This window comes from Saccopteryx leptura, chromosome 2 (genome assembly GCF_036850995.1).
Source record: "Saccopteryx leptura isolate mSacLep1 chromosome 2, mSacLep1_pri_phased_curated, whole genome shotgun sequence".
In the NCBI taxonomy this organism is placed as follows: Eukaryota; Metazoa; Chordata; class Mammalia; order Chiroptera; family Emballonuridae; genus Saccopteryx; species Saccopteryx leptura.
In genome coordinates, this window is record NC_089504.1 from 313,715,277 (window position 1) to 313,735,408 (window position 20,132).

The 20,132-nt window shown below is 46.3% G+C and overlaps 2 protein-coding genes across 2 annotated transcripts in view; one reads left to right on the forward strand and one right to left on the reverse strand.

Annotated features, from left to right (window-relative positions):
* ZC3HAV1 (zinc finger CCCH-type containing, antiviral 1) overlaps positions 1-13,369 on the reverse strand; it is a 53,079-nt gene extending 39,710 nt beyond the window's left edge. Inside the window, exon 1 of the mRNA XM_066362839.1 lies at positions 11,786-13,369. Within this exon, the coding sequence (XP_066218936.1) occupies positions 11,786-12,093 (308 nt within the window). The 5' untranslated portion in view covers positions 12,094-13,369. The remainder of the gene's footprint in view (positions 1-11,785) is intronic.
* IFT56 (intraflagellar transport 56) overlaps positions 11,121-20,132 on the forward strand; it is a 61,262-nt gene continuing 52,250 nt past the window's right edge. Inside the window, exon 1 of the mRNA XM_066362835.1 lies at positions 11,121-11,351. The gene's annotated coding sequence lies outside the window, so the exon portion shown is untranslated. The remainder of the gene's footprint in view (positions 11,352-20,132) is intronic.

Genomic DNA, 20,132 nt, shown 5'->3' on the forward strand with positions numbered 1-20,132 from the left:
TTCCTTTCTCCACCCTCAAACAAGCTGCTCCCTCCTCTGGAATCTACAATACTGACCTTGAACCCAGCTTCAGGCTGCAACACCTATGTCTGGCCTTGGGTTCTGACCTGTGGCCCCACCCTGGGAGGCCTTGCTCCATGTTCCCACATGCCCTAGGCTTCTCCCAACTTCTCAGAGGCTTTGTCTGTGCCGATTTCAGCATCTGGACCAGCCATGAGGGGGTGGGGGCAGTTTGCGCTCACCTATTTGGGAGTAAGACCAGAAGTACAGAAACAATGTTTATTACGTATGAACCCAGTGACAGGAACTTTGCGTCTGTTCTTTAATCTAGCCGCCACAACTATCCTTTAGGTAACAGTTTGCTTTTTACTTTGGGAAACTGAGGCTGGAGAAAATGAGAATTCAAAGAGGACTCAAAAGAAAGATCTGACCACTGAACCCAGATCTCAAAATGCAAACGAAAATCTAATGTGGAAAAACAAAACAAACATCTGAAACTTTTCCAGATCATTTAAAAAAAAAAAAAAAAGCCATTCTGGATTATTGGAGCCACTGCTCCCCTGTACAAATAGAAAATTGAAAGCAGAGTCCAAGGAGAGAGAATGTGTGTAAACTGTGGAAAGGGTGTCACAGGGACACAATACATGATAGAAACTATTTCTTGTGATTGGTGTTGAGGAGACAAGCTTAGCAGCACTAGTCACAGTTGGGGGTTGATGCCTCCAAGTTCAGGTTTAAGGTGGCAGAAGATCTTTTCTACTTTCTTCACATCCCTTTGTCCCAGCTCCAGGTCCCTAATATTGGCTAGGAGGCTTAAGCCAAAAAATAGCAGGAAACTGCCCCATAGCTTCATGGGGTTCTCTAAGCCAGTGGTTCTCAGTTGAGGTCCCTGGATGGGCATCACCGAGGAAGTTGTCAGAAATGCTCGTTCTCAGGCCCCCATCCCAGAGCTACTGGGTGAGTCTCAACCTATTATCCACATTGGAATCATCTAGGGGGTTTGTTAGAACACACATTGCTGGGCCCACCTCCACAGTTTCTGATCAGTAGGTCCAGGGAGGTGAGGCTGGGAATTTGCATTTCTAACAAGCTCCTGGGTGATGCTGAGGCTGCTGGTCTAGTAAATACGAGGTTCAAGGTCTGCACTTGGAGCAGATAAACTTCACACAGTGGGAGTGGGGACCAAAGATAGCTTTTAAAAAACAGCAAAGATGGCCTTGAAGGAGGCAGAATTGTCTCTCTCTCTCTCTCTCAGGAATCTCAGGCCAAAAGCTTAAACACAAATGACCTTTCCAAGGTGCTCTTAAAGCCACAGAACAAAATGTTACTGTAACCCTGACAACACATCCTCCCCTCCCTTGATGAAGCCTAGCCCCCGGAGAGGTGCCACCGTGGCTACATAGAAGAGTCACCTGGGAGAGTTTAGAACCCTCAGAGACTGATTCAGTTTGACAGGAGGGGGGACCCAAGATGCCTACACGGCAGTCAGGGCTGGGAAGCCTCGGCTGCACTTGTCAGATTAGATTCTAACTTAGGTTCTTGAGCCAGAAAGTTGTTACCTCTGAGCTGTTGGGGAAAGTCTTTTCTTTCATTTCTTTCTTTCTTTCTTTTTTTTTTTTTTTACTGATTTAGAGAAAGAGAGAAAAACATCAACTATTCCTCTGTTCCTATATGTGCCCTGACCAGGGATCGAACCCACAACCTTTTGCATATTGGGATGATGCTCTAACCACCAAGCTACCCGGACAAGGTGAGAGTCTTGGTTTTTTTTTTGTTTGGTTGTTTTTTTTGTTTTTGTTTTTGTTTTTTTGGTAATTTTCTCAAGTTGGAAAACGGGGAGGCAGTCAGACAGACTCCCGCATATGCCCGACCGGGATCCACCCGGCATGCCCACCAGGGGCGACGCTCTGCCCACCAGGGGGCGATGCCCTGCCCATCTGGGGCATTGCTCTGCCGCAATCAGAGCCATTCTAGCGCTTGAGGCAGAGGCCATGGAGCCATCCTCAGCGCCCAGGCAAACTTTGCTCCACTGGAGCATTGGCTGCAGGAGGGGAAGAGAGAGACAGAGAGGAAGGAGGGGGGAGGGGTGGCGAAGCAGATGGGCGCTTCTCCTGTGTGCCCTGGCTGGGAATCGAACCTGGGACTCCCGCACACCAGGTCGACGCTCTACCACTGAGCCAACCGGCCAGGGACTGAGTCTTGTTTTTTGATAGTAATTTGTGTCAAAATGCACCTTCACTTCTCTCTCCTTCACCCTCTCTAATTCCCAACATCTCATGGGGGTGGCAGAGGGGTTGACAAAAACAAAGAGATGGTTAATTTGTCCAGAAAACAGGAAATGGCTCACCTTGACGTCAGCTAGATGAAAAAGGAACCAGAATGTGTGAAAGATAAAAATCTAGAAAAAACTCGTCTAAAGAATAAAAAGTCATACATTAAAAAAAAAAAGTATGATTTTAAAACCAAGAGGCTCCTGTTGTTTGTAGTTCTAATGTTCAAGATTAAATTGCCATGGGCCCTGGCCAGTTGGCTCAGTGGTAGAGCATCAGCCTGGCGTGCAGGAGTCCTGGGTTCGATTCCCGGCCAGGGCACACAGGAGAAGCGCCCATCTGCTTCTCGACCCCTCCCCCTCTTCTTCCTCTCTGTCTCTCTCTTCCCCTCCCACAGCCAAGGCTCCATTGGAGCAAAGTTGGCCCAGGCACTGAAGATGGCTCTATGGCCTCTGCCTCAGGCGCTAGAATGCCTCTGGTTGCAACAGAGCAATGCCCCAGATGGGCAGAGCATCGCCCCCTGGTGGGCATGCCGGGTGGATCCCAGTCGGGCACATGCGGGAGTCTGTCTGACTGCCTCCCTGTTTCCAACTTCAGAAAAATACAAAAACAAAAGGTTAAACTGCCATGTTCCTAGAGGCAGGGGTGGTTCAATGAATCTGGAACCCCTAGTAAGATGGGGGGTTCAAAGAAGACCAGTAGGGAGCATAGGAGCAGAGTAAGAACAATGGGGGCAGGGGAGAGAAAGAGGAGAGCTGAAGAAATGGGCCTGTTGTAACCACAACTGTGTTACCAGAAACACAGCAGGTGCCAAGAACAACAGGCTGCAACATGGTGAGCGGTGAGCACAAAGTGCAGACGGGTGGAGCCTCCCACTGGGGAACGTGATGCATAGAGTAAGTTTGCAAGACTCCGGGCAGCAGGGAACCAGGCCAGCTGAGAATGGGAGGGGGCCTCCTTAAGGAAATATACATATTCTAGAGTTGTACCAAGAGTGAGGTGCACTGTGCTGGTACCACTAAAAAATCATCTATTACAATACAACCCTGGCTGGTTAGCACGGCTGGTTAGAGCATCTTCCGGAAGTGGTTCAATCCCTGGTCAGGGTACACACAGGAACAGATGTCCCCATCTCTTCCCTGCTCTCTGCCTTCCCCTCTCTAAAATCAATACAATAAACATTTTTTAAAAAATCATCTATTACTGTCGATAATCTCCCCAGTCTTCACTTACTTCTCCAGTCCCCTAAATTAATGGTTCCCAAATTTTGCTGCCCACTAGAACCCCCTAGGGACTTTTACAAAAACTCCAATGCCCAAGTCATACCTCTTACCCATTAAATGAGAATGTCTAGGAGGCAGAAGCCAGGCCTCTCTAAAGATTTCGCAAGGGATTCCAATGAGCCGCAAAAAGTTTGGGAACTATCCATATCAGGACAGAGAAACGTGTAGGACGTGACAAGAGGAGAGCAGGAGGTGGCTGAAGCATTGCCAAAATCTTGATGTCTAGATAAAGTGAAGTCAGAGGAGGCTCCTCTCCTGGTACCTGCCCCCCCCCCCCAGCCCAACCTCCCAACAGTCATCCCCTTGCAAGTTAGGAAGAATATAAAATAAACGAGGGGGGGAGAAATTAACTGCTTCACAGTGTTGGAGGGTTCCCTTAGTGAGAAAGAGACAGAAGCCCCTAGAATAGTCCGTTTGCAACACAAGGTATGTGTTCAAGACATATTTCTTGATCAGGTGACTGGAATGTCCCCGGTTTCCTGTATGTCTTGTGATTCAGTCATATAAGTAATGACTATGTCACCCTACCCTTGGAGAAAACAGTATTTGGTTCGTCTTCATTCACTAAGAAATCCATTTCTCCTTACTCCCCTCCTCAAGCAATGAAGCCGCATAAACCTTGCCTCTGCCCTCCGCCCTCTGCCAGGAAGTGCTCCACACAAACTGTACCTGAAAGTGTGGTTGCTGAGGCCCTGCAAAGGACTCCTTAGGGTGAGGGTTAAAATGCAGATTCCAGGCCCCAACCAACCCCTTCTGAACCAGGAGTTCTGATGTATGAACTTGGGAGATCGGCATTGATATAAGTTCCCCCCTATGTGATTCAGGTATACAGCAATGGTCCAGAAGGGCTGGGGCCACCCAAGACAGCCATCAGCGAGGGGGACGAAATGCTGCAACTCTTTACATTTATTTTCTATCTAAAAGAGTAAAAATAATCATTGCCTCGTTTGGGGGGGGGGGAATTAGCTGGTTAATTTAGAAGGGGCACAAGAGAACCTTTAGAACTGATAGGAACATTCTCTACCTGAATCCCAGTGGTTACAAGGGTATATCCATTGTCAAGACTCTTTGACTGTATGTAAGTCATACCTCAATAAAGTTGATTTTTCAGTTTTTTTATAAAGGTGAAAACTTACCAAATATTTAATATAAAAATTAAGTTATACACATTATTAAATAAATGCACACATAAAAGGAGTATGCGATCACCTGACCAGGCAGTGATGCAGTAGATAGAGCGTTGGACTGGGACGCAGAGAACCCAGGTTTGAAACCCCAAGGTCGCTGGCTTGAGCACAGGCTCATCTGGTTTGAGCAAGGCTCACCAGCTTGAGCAAGGGTTCACTCAGTGTGTTGTAGCACCCAGGGTCAAGGCACATATGGGAAAGCAATCAATGAACAAGTAAACGAAGAATTAATGCTTCTCATCTCTCTCCCATCCTGTCTGTCCCTCTCTCTGTCTCTGTCACACACACACACACAAAAAGGAGTACGAGATCAAAATTCTCTCTACTGACAGTGATGAGGAATCAGAATGTTCAGAAACTACTTCCCTAGGTGACCTCTCTTAACCGGATGCTCTGAAATATACTTAAAACCTCTTCTCAGTGGGGAAGTGTGAAAAGATCATAAAATGGGTCTCCACTCGCTCCTCCCAACCTGGGTTCAGCTCCCTACCCCAACCTCCCCAACCCCAGTTCAGCTCCCTGCTCCAACTTGGTTAAACTGACTTCTCGCTGGGCCTGAAATCTCAGGTCCTTGGATTCTTTTACTCCTTTTCCGTCCCCATCTTGGGGCCTTGCCAATTCCAAAGTAGCCTACAGGTCAAGATCACAGATATCTGGAAGTAAATGTGGTCAGAAGCAAACAAGAACCCTTTTACAGAAGGGAAACAAACCTATATTTAGTTTCCATATTTAATTTTTGCCATCTCTGTATTATAGGAAAAGTAGAAAATATTTTCTCCAATGCCTGTTTGTGACTACTTAATATTTTATGATGATTCACAGTATCACTTGTAATGTCGTTTCTCAGCTTAATGTTTGCAGAAAGTTGCCAAAAACGAGTTACATTTGACCAAATGAAAATAAACTTGAAGCGTTCTCTAAAAAGAGAACAAAAATTTCCTAATGATTTTGTGGAGTACACACCTCTCAGTGCCGTGATGTCACAGAAAATAGCACGTCTCCAAGGCCATAGGCCTGACAAGGAGACTCCACCAACAGAGCACAATTAGGAACCGAAGGCACTTCCAGGGAGACGCCTCCTGGGTAAATACACTGACACAAATGGCACGTGACATGCAAAAGTAAAAGGCAAACCTGGAAAACCCTATGCTAAGTGAAAGAAGCCAGACACAATGCAACAAGTCTGCGTGACTCCATTTATAGGAAGCATCCGGAATAGGCAAATCCACACGGACAGACAGTATAGGTCGGAGGTTACCAGGGGCTGGGGAGAGGAGCATGAGGGGTGAGGGCTGATGGATACGGGCTTCTTTCTGGGGAGATGAAATGTTCGGGAACTAGACAGTGGTGAGGGTTATACTGCATCATGAATGTACTTACTGCTATGCCATTGAATTGTATACACTTTTAAAATGGGAAGAAATAAAAATAAATAAAGGCTACTACAGACAAAGAGAGAGCACTAAGATGACAAAAAAAGCAAAGTGCAAATGAGCAAGTCTAAGAATCAGACACCAAGTAGCCCTGCCCAGATAGCTTGGTTGGTTGGGGAGCATTCCCGGAAGCACAGAGGGTGCTGGTTTGATCCCCGGTCAGGGCACATACAAGAATCAACCAATGAATGCGTAAGTAAGTGGAACAACAAATTGATGTATCTCTCTCTCTCTCTCTCTCTAAAAATCAATCAATAAATTGTTTTTAGAAGAACTTAAAAAAAGTATGGATGCTATAGAAATGTTTATCTGAAACCCTTGTACTCTTTTTTTTTTTTTTACTTACAGAGACAGAGAGAGAGTCAGAGAGAGGGATAGACAGGGACAGACAGACAAGAACGGAGAGAGATGAGAAGCATCAATCATTAGTTTTTCATTGCGACACCTTAGTTGTTCATTGATTGCTTTCTCATATGTGCCTTGACCATGGGCCTTCAGCAGACCGAGTAACCCCTTGCTCAAGCCAGCGACCTTGGGTCCAAGCTGGTGAGCTCTGCTCAAACCAGATGAGCCTGCGCTCAAGCCGGTAACCTCAGGGTCTTGAACCTGGGTCCTCCGCATTCTAGTCCAACGCTCCATCCACTGTGCCACCGTCTGGTCAGGCAAACCCTTATACTCTTATTGATCAATGTCACCCTGTTAAATTTAATTTTCTTTTTTTTCTTTCTTCTTTTTTTTTTTTTAGAGAGGAGAGGGAGAGACAGAGAGGAGAGACAGAGAGAGAGAGAAGCGGGGGGAGGAGCTGGAAGCATCAACTCCCATATGTGCCTTGACCAGGCAAGCCCAGGGTTTCGAACCGGCGACCTCAGCACTTCCAGGTCGACGCTTTATCCCACTGCACCACCACAGGTCAGGCAAATTTAATTTTCTAAATAAATTTTTTTAAAAACTTATGGAAGGGCAGCCTGACCAGGCGGTGGTGCAGTGGATGGAGCATCGGACTGGGATGCATAGGACCCGAGTTCGAGACCCCAAGGTCGCCAACTTGAGCGCAGGCTAATCCGGTTAGAGCAAAAGCTCACCAGCTTGGACCCAAGGTCGCTGGCTCGAGCAAGGGGTTACTCAGTCTGCTGTAGCCCCACGGTCAAGGCACATATGAGAAAGCATTCAATGAACAACTAAAGTGTCGCAATGCGCAACGAAAAACTAATGATTGATGCTTCTCATCTCTCCGTTCCTGTCTGTCTGTCCCTGTCTATCTCTCTCTCTGTCTCTGTAAAAAAAAAAAAAAAACTTATGGAAGGGCAGAATACACACCAAAATCATAATTGAGGTTGCTTCTGGGAAGAGATGAGAACAAGACTATGAAGAGAAAAAGATAATAACCTTAGGCCTCTATTATGGCTTTTATTTTATTTTAAAAGATAATCAGAAATGGAAAATGTAAATATTTATTCTGGAAGGTGAGTCAAGAGCTTATTATACTGTATATTCTTTTATATAATATAACTTTTATTATGTAAATATATATATACACACACATACATTCTGAGCTTATGATATTATTCTTTGCATTTTGTTTTTGGGTTTGTTTTTTTGATTTATGAAAGAGTCAACTAACCCTCTCACCGTCTACCTACCCCCACCACCCAGAGGTTCAGTTAACTGCAGGGGAAAGGCATACAAACAGGAAAGAGCACAGAGGAAACAGTCACATGAGTAGAAACCACAAAGCTGCTTAAAGACACACAGACAACCTGCTTTAAACAGAAATCATGCTTGCAAAAAAATAACTTGAATTAATGGAAGTTCACACTTCACACAGCTATTTGACAACACAAGTAGCTGGTTAAGAGGTTAAGCAGACCTAGGCTCAGCGCTACCTCAGCCAGTTATCTGCTAGGTGACCTTCAGTAAATTTCTAAACAGATCTAGGCCCAAGTTTCCTTTACATTAAGGTGGGGCTTACAATACCTACACCGCAGAAATCATGGTAAAGACCAACTTGGATACCATCTCTAAGCACTCATCAGAGTGCTTGGGACATAGTTATTTAGTTATTTGTTCAATGAATGGTAGTTATTGTTTGTGTCAGAACAGGTATTACCTCTCCACCAGTGGGCATGTATTTCAGCAAAGCAAACAGAAATATCCAAACTGATATACTAGAACAAATAATTACCCAACAATAAAGCAAGCCCTGTTGTTGACTAAAATGTCTGACTGAAAGCAATGTAAGAGGAAAGATGGGAACTACCGAATAGGAGAGATTTCGTTTAGGAACAACAGCATTGAGCAAAATGTGAACTGTCCTCAAGCAGAACAGTTTACCAATCTGAATGGCAATCTCAACATGGGTACCAAGTGGCCAACAGATTCCATTAACCTGTAATCCACAAAGAGTCCTTAGACTCATACACTTCCAGTTTTAGAAGATACGATTTATAAATTGTTAAGGGGAGAACATTTTTAAAACAAAAATCATATTTTCTAGTCTTTCAGGCAAAAAACCCCCAAAAATTCTCCCAAGGATCCTTATTATGAGGACACAGTGAACATTAATGGATTTAAAATGTGCATTTCTTAAATTCAAAAGTGGCATAAAGGAAATAAAAGTTAATAAAAATAAAAACCAATAAATGTAAGAAATAAAAATTTATCACTTCACTAAAAAGAAGTAGACTTTAATGAATTCCCCAAAGGATCCATCCAAACTTTGATTGATCAAATTACCCCTATATTATATATAGTCTTTTAAAATATAGAAAGTGCAGGTTAGCCCTGGCAGGATAGCTCAGTTGGTTAGAGCAGTAGTCCCCAACCTTTTTGGGCCACAGACCGGTTTAATGTCAGAAAATATTTTCACAGACCGGCCTTTAGAGTGGAACGGATAAATGCACAAAATAAAATTATGCGACCGGCGTAAAAACTGTGGTATTTTTAAATATAATTGTCGAACTTACGAGACAAGCGTCAAGAGTGAGTCTTAGACGGATGTAACAGAGGGAATCTGGTCATTTTTTAAAAATAAAACATCGTTCAGACTTAAATATAAATAAAATGGAAATAATGTAAGTTATTTATTCTTTCTCTGCGGACCAGTATCAAATGTCCCACGCGGCCCGAGGGTTGAGGACCACTGGGTTAGAGCATCGACCCACTGTGCCAGACTTTGGGTGGAACAGCAATCTGATGTTTCTTTGTCTCTCCCTTCCTCTCTCTAAAATCAATAAATAGATACAATTGAAAAAAAATTCAAAAAAAAGTTCAGGTTAACAACCCAGTTTATGAGCTTAGGATGTTTTGATGTTTCAAATCAGGCCAAAAAATGCATAATAAAATTTATAAAACAAAAAACTAAAGTTTCTAGCCCTGTCCGGAACATAGCTCAGTTGGTTAGAGCAACACCCCTACACAAAATTGGCTCCTTCGATCCCCGGTCAGGGCACATATAGGAACAGATAGATGTTTCTCTCTCTCTCTCTCTCTCTCAAACCAATAAATGAATTTTCTAAAAATAATAAAGTTTCTAAAAGTTTGTGTATAAGAAATTGAAAAAAATTTTCTAAATATATTGGATATGTAACAGATTGAAACAATTATGGATTACATCTATGTAGGTTTATTCCTGAAAATGCAAGTCAGATTATAAAACAATTAGGAAAACTTGAACACCAACTACAACTTAGATGCTTAGATGATATTGAAATTGTAATTGTAAAAATATGATCATTGTACCGGGTTATGTTAAGAAAAGAGTCCTTATCCTTTAGAGATACTAAAATATTTATGAAGCAAATGAACGTTTTTTGGTTTAAAATAACACAATGGAGTTGGGGAAGGGATGAGAAGGTGGAAATAAATGAAACAAAATTGCCCATATTTTGGAAACTGTTGAAGCAAAGTGATGTATGTGTACATGGGCTCTTCATTCTCTTTTCGCTACTTTATTTTTAAAATATCTATAATAAAACTTTTTTTTAATTTTAAAAATTTATGTATTTAAAACTTAAGTTAAAAGCCAACCTTAGTTGAAGAGATTTTTTACAACAGAACAGGAAAAGAGATAACAAAGCCTGCCAACTCTGTTTTTCAAGATAGTACTAGAATGTCCCTTCCTTTTCTATCCTCCCCCTCTTTCCTTCTTTCTTCCATCCTGATTTCATCAGTTGCTTTGTCCCCCTCTAAACACATAACTTCCCCAAAAGCCAGAAATACTTTAAAATTGGTGCCTCACAACCTACTCAATACATAATTTTTGAATAATGAAGCATATTCAAGCACTTAATTTTTTTGTTTTGCCCTAAACAAGTACACTTAAAAAATATTATAGTATATCATCTACCTCATCCATTTAAAGCATGTCTTTTATATGTCTTAATAACATATTATTGGGGGGTGAGTAATCTAAAGTTTTTTGCTAACAAGGGCACGATGAAAAGTTTGATAACCACCATTTTGTACACGAAGACGCCACTTCAAGTTTTTAAGGAGAGGAAAGTGTGAAAAGCAGTGTATTAAGAAAAATAACTGAGCAGTATGACCTAGGGACAGACAAGATGGGGAGAAAGACTATCATTCTTTGAAATGGTCAGAGACAATCATTTACTCATTCAACAAGGCATTCCTTCAGAAGTGAGGTGGGCAGGTGGACTGGACAGGAAGGTGATGGGAGACTACAAGGAAAGGACTTGGTGATGAACGTATTGTGAAGAATGAAGAAGGGTTTGGGAGGGAGTGTCAGAGACCCCGCCCTGGGGGAAAGAAGAGGAACTTGACTTACATCCAGGAACAGGTGCCCCTCAGACGGGGAAAACCTCCACTTAGCGGGAAGGCCTGGGCAGTGCAGGTACCCATGGGAGCCATCTTTGTAAATGTGACAACTGAACCCAAAGGCGTGAGCTCCCTGAGGGAGAGACTTGGTAGTCAGGGCCAAAGAGAGTAACCCAAACCTTGGGGCACACCTATATTGAGGAGGCAACAGAGAACAAGTGGAAATACAGAAATAGGTGCCTGAGAGGTAAAGCGGTCATTTCACAGTGGTCCCAACACCGGGCGGTGGACGGTAAACGGCTCCGGGCACCGCGGAGAGACCACCAGGAAGGAGCGCTGGCAGAGATCACCGCATAGGTCACCCTGAACTGGGCATTCGGGTCAGACGGTGCGGACTGCCGTCAGGTATCAGAAAGTACAACGGGGGGGGGGGGGGGGGGAGATGGAGACGGATGCAGGTGCGCCGTGGGGTGCGGGGAGCGCGCCTAGGGACGGAGGTACCAGAGGAAAAGATCCTAGATCCCAGAGAGCGGGAGCGTTCTCCTTCGGCTTCCAAATTCTCTAGGCCCTGAAGGGCCCCGAAGTATCTTATTCTTATGGAGGCGGGGAGTTAAGGGTAGTCTTCCCGGAGGCAATGAATATCTCGTAAGCCCTAATTAGAGGGAAAGTCTGGAGGCGCTGGAGACAAGGGCTCTCCACAGAGCACCGAGGGGCTCACGGAAGAAGCTGTGGAGAGCGAGGTCCTCCGTGGGAGCGCCCGTCGCGGACAGCAGCCCCGGCGGTCCCTGTCCCCCCACCCGGGACCCGGGACCCGGGAGCCGCCCCTCCGCCGCACTCACCGCTCCGACTGCGAATAGTGGCAGCGGCCCAGCAGGTTGAGTTTGCACAGGTGCAGGTTTTCGCAGCCTTTCTGGCAGAACTTGCGACGGCAGACCCGGGCCCCGGTCGTGGCCACCACGGAGCGGGTGACCCCGGCCCTGCCGCCGGTCTCCAACAGGACGAAGCGGTTGGGCCCGGCCGCCTCCAGCACCTCGCAGAGCTGCGCCTCGGAGAGCGCGATTTCCTGGAGCAGCGCGTCCAGGGCCAGGCGGCCCCCGTGCGCGCACAGGATCTTGGTGATGAAGCTGCACACCTCGGGGTCCGCCATGGCGCTGCGCTGGCTCGGCCGGGGCGCGCTACTCCGTTCGGGGAGGAATCGAAACTTACGGGCGCCCCGGCGGGGGCGGCGCTCGGGCTGGGCGAGCGCGCGCCCGGGCCGCCGCTAGCGGAGCGCTGCGGTTTCGGTTTCCCGCGCGGCTCCGGGCGCGGCGGGCAGGTCCCACCGGCGCGATCCCCGGGGCAGATTCAGAGTCCGCCGCGACGGCAACCGAACGGAAAGAAGGCGAAAGGCGCTCGACGCGGCGGCCGCCCGGCGGCTCCCGCTGGGTTCTAGGTTCCGCGAGGGAGAGGTTCCCCGGCCGGGCGGGGCGCGGCTTCTTCCGAAAGAAGGGAAACTAAAAATGATCTCGGGTCGCTGGTGCCGTTTTTATAAGCCCGCCGAGGTGGCGAATGACGCGAGTTTGGGAGCCGCCTTGGCCGGTATTGGTAGATCGTCTCAACGACTCCTCTTATGCATATCATTATCTGTTCGTTGAGGAAGTGAAGAATCATCATCTCCACTTGTGCATTTCATTATCTGCTCATCGAGCAAGGGAAGAAGCACCGTCTCCGCGCTGAGGAAGAAACTGGAGGGCTCACGCACAGCCATCAAGCTGGAACCCGGAAGCTACCTGAGGTTCCCCAAATCTGGCCCAAGGGCCCCAGATGTGGACCGACTGGCCGGGACTGGTGCGCACTTTCTCCCACACCACCACGCCCTCCTAAAAAAAAAAAAAAACCCAAAAAAAAAACCCCCAGCGATTATTCCTCTCCATCTCTTTGGCGTTCTCGCGAGCTTTTGGAAGAAAACTCTTCTGACCTTTCTTGGCCCGCCTGTAATCGCTGACCGCGGTGCCCCAGGCATCGCTCAGTTGTCCGCTGCAAGCAGTCACGGAGACGCATGTTTAGACATATCTCAAGATTCCAGCTGGGTTTCTCTCTTCAGCTATTTGGACAAGAGCTTTTTCCTTGTGGGGACCCACTTGGATCCCCAGAGTTGGTATAAATATTTGAGCTACACAAGATTCAAAAGAAATTTCATCTGAAATTCTGTTGATATGACTAAAGCAGAAACTCCTGAAAATACAGCTACCATTAACCCTCTTCTGAGGGAGTTAAGTTGCCCAACGGAGACACTGTCTCTTTTTCTTCACCATCAAAATACCGGGTAGAACCTTCCATACTGTCCCATTGAAGCCCTAAACACCCCATTTTGTTAAATTGAGATGGGTAATTCTCTTGCTATTCCAGGAGTTTTCTATAACTGGAAGCTCCCCACCTCTATCCAGGTGAAAGTACAGGTAAATCTTGTCTTTTTTCCTGATTACCTATTGTAAGTTAATTTGCAGGCCCCCAAGCACTGGACCTAGGGTGGAAGAGGAGAAAGTTTTCCCTGCCCAACACTCCAAATGAAATAAATGGGTCACTGATCAGATCAGAAACAAACGCTTTTTTTTTTTTTTTTTTTTTTTAGAATGATAGAATTCAGTTGTCAGATTAGAGAGTCTACAAAATGATCCTTGTGAATTGTTTGGTAATTCGTGGTAGATGAACTGAGTCTCTCGGGAATAGAGTACGTTTGTATGAAAACCAGCGAAACACAGGGCCCACACAGGATCATCTGACTTCTTGTTCCCTCTAGCTATTCTATAGCTGCCTTTGAGCCACTTGGCCTTAACTGTGGTCTGACAGGTTCACAGGAAAGGACTTTTATTATCAAATTAATTAAATTCAACACACTATCTTGTGTGGGGGTGGGTGCCCCTTACATTATTTAGTCACTCGGAGTAAGCATGTGTTTAAGAAAGAGCCCCTGTCCTCAAGACAGGAGAAAACACTTCAATATAATCAGTGATTTGTTAAAAAGAAACCCCTTGGCCCCAAATGGCATCACTTGTGCTAAAAGCCCACCATACCAAACCTAGATTCAATACCTGATCTAACTGCAATTTCACCCTCTCCCAATTGACCAGTCTAGAATGCAGTCAAATCTGTTATGTGGGCCCCCCCCCATCTTTCCCCCAGGCCCCAGGAAGAAGAGGTAATCTTCATGATAAAACTCTTGCCCTTTCCTCTCCCCAAAAAGATGTCCTGGCCTAAAAATAATCATTTTCCCCCTAATAACTCACCTGGCATACCCTTCTGCCTATAAAAAGCCTTCCATTTTGTTTTTGTATAACCCAGTGGTAGGCAAACTCATTAGTCAACAGAGCCAAATATCAACAGTACAACAATTGAAATTTCTTTTGAGAGCCAAATTTTTTAAACTTAAACTATATAGGTAGGTACATTCCTTATCGAGGTAATGCCCGCATGTGGTATTTTGTGGAAGAGCCACACTCAAGGGGCCAAAGAGCTGCATGTAGCTTGCGAGCCACAGTTTGCCGACCACTGATATAACCCCTCAGAGGCCCTTCTAGTTGATATAGGGGATACTGCCAAACTCATGAATCACTTAATAAAGCCAATTAGCCCTGGCCGGTTGGCTCAGCGGTAGAGCGTCGGCCTGGCGTGCGGGGGACCCGGGTTCGATTCCCGGCCAGGGCACATAGGAGAAGCGCCCATTTGCTTCTCCATCCCCACCCCCTCCTTCCTCTCTGTCTCTCTCTTCCCCTCCCACAGCCAAGGCTCCATTGGAGCAAAGATGGCCCGGGCGCTGGGGATGGCTCCTTGGCCTCTGCCCCAGGCGCTAGTGGCTCTGGTCGCTGCAGAGCGACGCCCCGGAGGGGCAGAGCATCGCCCCCTGGTGGGCAGAGCGTCGCCCCTGGTGGGCGTGCCGGTGGATCCCGGTCGGGCGCATGCGGGAGTCTGTCTGACTGTCTCTCCCCGTTTCCAGCTTTTCAATTTTACTCTGTTGAATTTTGTTTAATAACAGGTTAATTGTTGTAATTGATATATGAGACATTTGAGAAGGAAGAGTACAGTTTGGCTAGAAAGGTTGGGAACGGAGATATAAAATCCCCTTCCATTTGATGCCATGAAAAATGATTTAAGGGGCCCTGGCCAGTTGGCTCAGCAGTAGAGTGTCAACCCATCATGTGGAAGTCCCGGGTTCAATTCCCAGTCAGGGCACACAGGAGAAGCGACCATCTGGGGCACTGAGGATGGCTCCATGGCCTCGCCTCAGGTGCTGAAATAGCTTGGTTGCTGAGCAACGGGAACAGCAGGCCCAGATGGGCACATACCACCCTAGGGGGCTTGCTGGGTGGATCCCAATCATGTGCAGGAGTCTCTTTGCCTCCCCACCTCTCACTTAATAGAAAGAAAGAAAGAAAGAAAGAAAGAAAGAAAGAAAGAAAGAAAGAAAGAAAGAAAGAAAGAAAGAAAGAAAGAAAGAAAGAGGGAGGGAGGGAAAGAAAAAGAAAAATGATTTAAGGGGTTGAGGAAAGGGAAAAAACAGCCATTTGGGGAAATTTTGTCATTTGTGAGGTCACGGGTTGGGTTCTCCAGGAAGCAGACAGAGATGTGGAGTTAGGAGTACAGAAGGTGTCCTGGGGTGGAACACCAGAAAAAATTAGAGGAAGAAGCTGCACTGCTCCGTGGGAGGAGTCAGACTGCCATGCAAACCTCGCAGGTCTGCCAGCCTTGGGCCATTGCCTTGCTAGGTCACAGGTGAAGGGACCCTGAAGAAGTACGTGACTAGCTCAAACGCTGGGGCAGATCCTGGAGGAGCTTAAGCCGGAAGCTATCACCTAAACACACTCTTTGAGTTGGGCAACAATTCCTAGCTCAAGGGAGAAACGAGTAACACCTTGTGTCCACTATGGTCCATCCTTTGGGTCCACCCTTTGTGCCATCGTATCTTTCTCCATCTGTTTTCAGGAAATGTCTTTCTCAGGCCTCTGATGGGCTGCTTTTCCTGAGAGGAAACTTAGCAGAAGAAAGTTCATGGATTTAACTATAGACATCACAGAAATTGGTTGCAAGGCCACAACTGGACTTCATAATCTATTGATTTTTTTTAATTTTTATTTTTTTAGCAGGAGACAGACAGAAACATCAATCTGTTCCTGTATGTGCCCTGACTAGAGATCGAACCTGCAACGTTTGCATATTGAGAGCACTCTCCAACCATCAGAGCTATCTGGCCAGGGCCATAACCTACCTTCCCCACTATCCATTCTAATTCCCCTCTCCCTCAGCCACCACCTCAGCTGTTCTCAGTAGTTTCCCTGGGTGAGTACCCCAAATCCTCATTTCTAAATGGTCTAAGCACCTTCTCAGACTAGGGTTGCTGCTCTTGTCTTGTCCATTCAGTTGGGCAAAAGGGTACCACCTGACACCCAAATAGGTCACAGTAGTCCACACATAGGTCACCTCCCTGCCCCTACTGTCTGATAGTGACCTTACCTCCTTCTGCATACCAGGTCAATTACATCTGATAAGATGGCAATTCCGGGTTCAAAACCCTGGGCTTAACTGGTCAAGGCACATATGGGAGTTGATGCTTCCAGCTCCTCCCCCCCTTCTCTCTCTCTGTCTCTCCTGTCTCTCTCTCTCTCTCTGTCTCTCCCTCTCCTCTCTAAAATGAACAAAGAAAAATTAAAAAAAATAAAAAAGATGGCAATTCCTTGCCTTACCTGTTAGCCTCTGCCCATTAGGAGGCCAAAGTGCCTGGCTGCAGCCATAGCTTGTAGTCCAGCTAGCCTGTTGGCCTCCTTAAGGAATATAAAAACTCAGCATTGGTCTTTATAGCTGACACGCTGGACGTTCAAAGGTGGCAGTAGCTATATTTGTTTTAGTCAATGACAGACAATGCTGTTAAGGTTTTTGCATCACCTCTATCTCTAACACCATAGCCTCTTTGTTCAAGCACTCATCATGCAGGCATTGACTCATCATGCAGGCATTGGGGAAGAGGGGGCCTGACAGAGGCTGGCCACATTAACTGGCCACATTCTTTTGTGATATATACTTACTCATGGGCTTTGACATGTGGATACAAACAACTTCTCATTTTGTGTCCAATCCTACATGTCCATCCATATTTCTCTCTCCCAGACTTGTCTCTGATTTTATCATCTTTTTCTTTCATGCCTCTCCCCCCATCCACAAGCCAGGCCACTCATCACTGCCCACAGATCCACAAATGTTCTAACTGTGAGCCATTCTCCATCAACACAGACTGGATGACAGGTGCAGTTCCCAAAGCCCCTCCCCTTGGGGAAATTTTCTTTCCCTCACTACTGTTTTCCAAGGCCTTCCCCAAGGGATACTAAGATAACCGCCGTTCATTTTTAGCTTGTACCCACATAGTGCAATGACCCATCCATAACATGAGCTTGGTCTTTTTTTCCTCATTTACCGGTTTATGTGGAACCCCCCCTCCTATGGCCATAGAGTATGAGCTGGGGGAGGGTTGCCAATGGGACTGTAATGAGTGATGTGGAGATCGGGGCTACTAACTCACTCAGCTTGGCTGTCCTGATTGTGCAGTCCCAGAAGTACCAGTTTCCTCTTAGGGTAGTTTTGATGCTGGGTCTGCCTGGCTTTGTGACTTGATGTTTCCAGTAGGACCCAGTTCTGAACCCATGGTCAGTCATTATCTCTCCCAGTGCCCAGCAGCAAGCTAGGAGCTGTTTTTCGAAAAGAGTGTAATTCTTTACCACTGTTGGCATAACTCTGTTCTGTAATCCCAGAAGGTGGCATTGTGATTCCTCTGCTGGGACTTGCCATGAATGTTGTACTACATCTTGCCCTATCACTGACACCTCCAACACTCTCTGCCAGACTGTATAGCCCAAGCAGAAGGGCTGCTTGAATCCCTGCCTGGACCTGCTGCAGAGCTGTTTCCTCCTCTGAGCCCCACTCAAAGCTGGCAGCCTTCGTGTCACCAGTACATGAGCAGCAGTAGTATTTTTTTTTAATTTTATTTATTCATTTTTAGAGAGGAGAGAGAGAGAGAGAGAGAAGGGGGGAGGAGCTGGAAGCATCAACTCCCATATGTGCCTTGACTGGGTAAACCCAGGGTTTCGAACCGGCGACCTCAGCATTTCCAGGTCGATGCTTTATCCACTGCGCCACCACAGGTCAGGCCAGCAGTAGTATTTTTAGCTGTATAATGTGTTCCCCCAAGAACCTGAAGATTTCTAACAGACTCTGTGCCTCCTTTCTAGAAAAGGGTCCGAGAAGCGGCAATTTGTCTTTTACTTAGGAGGAAATGTGCCACAATGCTACTAACCATCAGGCCTCTAAAATCTTTAGTGAAGTGGCAGTGTCATTTCAAGCCACTAGTGTGTGCTCCATCTCCCCCCACCCCCACCTGAGCAGCATGAATTCATCGATGTAATGGATTGAGGTGATGTTATATGGGATGCCCAGATATTCTGGTTCTCTTCTGATTATGTTAGGACAGAGGACTGAAGAGTGAACACAAGGTCCTGGTTGGTTCAGTGGTAGAGTGTTGGCCTGGCGTGTGGATGTCCTGGGTTCGATTCCCAGTCAGGGCACACAGGAGAAGTGCCCATCTGCCTCTTTATCCCTCCCCTTCTCTCTCTCTCTTTCTCCCTCTCTCTCTCTTTCTTTTCCTCCTGCAGCCATGGCTCAATTGGAGCAAGTTGACCTTGGGCACTGAGGATGGCTCCATGGCCTCTGCCTCAGGTGCTAAGAAGTGCTTGGTTGCTGAGCAATGGAGCAACACCCCAGATGGGCAAAGCATCATTCCCTAGTGGGCTTGCTGGGTGGACCCATGTTGGGACACATGCGGGAGTCTGTCTCTGCCTCCCCTCTTCTCACTGAATTAAAAAAAAAAAAAGTGAACACAAAACTGTGGCCAAACTGCAAATGCTTGTTGGTATCCATTCTGTGTGAACATGAATGATTTCTGATCCTCTTTCCTGATTGGAATAGAAAAGAAATCCCCAAATGGATGGCTGTAGTCATATACGCACCTGAAGCTGCGTAATGCCGCTCCAACCGAGCCACCGTATCAGGCACACAGGTGTAAAGGGGTTCCACTTCCTTTCTGTAGTCTGCAGTCATTCTCTAGGATCTGTCCAATTGCTGCTGCATCAACAAGATAAATGGAGATATACTAGGGACATTTCTTTATCTTTTTGATATTTAAGAGTGGTACTGCCTGACCTGTGGTGACGCAGTGGATAAAGCGTTGACCTGGATTGCTGAGGTCTCTGGTACGAAAACCCAGGCTTGCCCAGTCAAAGCACATGCAAGAGGCAACTTCTTCGAGTTGATGCTTCCCACTTGGCTCCCCCTTTCTCTCCCTCTTTCTTCTACTAAAATCAATAAATAAAATCTAAAAAAAAGAAAAGAAAAGAAAAAGAGTTACGTTAATACTGGCCATCAAACCCAACCTGGGATGCAATGATACTTTGTGGTAATTATGTTGTCCTGTGGTAATTATGTTACTCTGCAGATGAGAGATATCACAGCAGGGTAGGATCACAGGACACAGTGTGAGGGTTAGCTTAACTTCCAAATCTCAACTATACTGCTCACAAAAATTAGAGTACTAGTTGGCCTCTGACCTTGTGTTGTGCCTAACAATCATCAGAATGTCCCAGTGTTCTGTCATCCAAGTAAATGTTGTGGATATCTGCGGGGAAAGATTGGAGGAACTGTTCTAGTTTATTCTTTTTTTTTTTTTTTTTTACAGAGGCAGAGATAGACAGGGACAGACAGACAGGAACGGAGAGAGATGAGAAGCATCAATCATCAGTTTCTCGTTGCGCGTTGCGACTTCTTAGTTGTTCATTGATTGCTTTCTCACATGTGCCTTGACCGTGGGCCTTCAGCAGACCGAGTAACCCCCTGCTGGAGCCAGTGACCTTGGGTCCAAGCTGGTGAGCTGTTTGCTCAAGCCAGATGAGCCCGCGCTCAAGCTGGCGACCTCGGGGTCTCGAACCTGGGTCCTTCTGCATCCCAGTCCAACGCTCTATCCACTGCGCCACCACCTGGTCAGGCTGTTCTAGTTTATTCTTGCCCTAGTGTTACAGGTCCTTCTTCCTGGGAAGCTGGCCACCTTCCAGTCACTGGGTTCACTTCTGGATGCTGATTCAGTTATGGAAACCAGGCAAAGAATTTTACCTT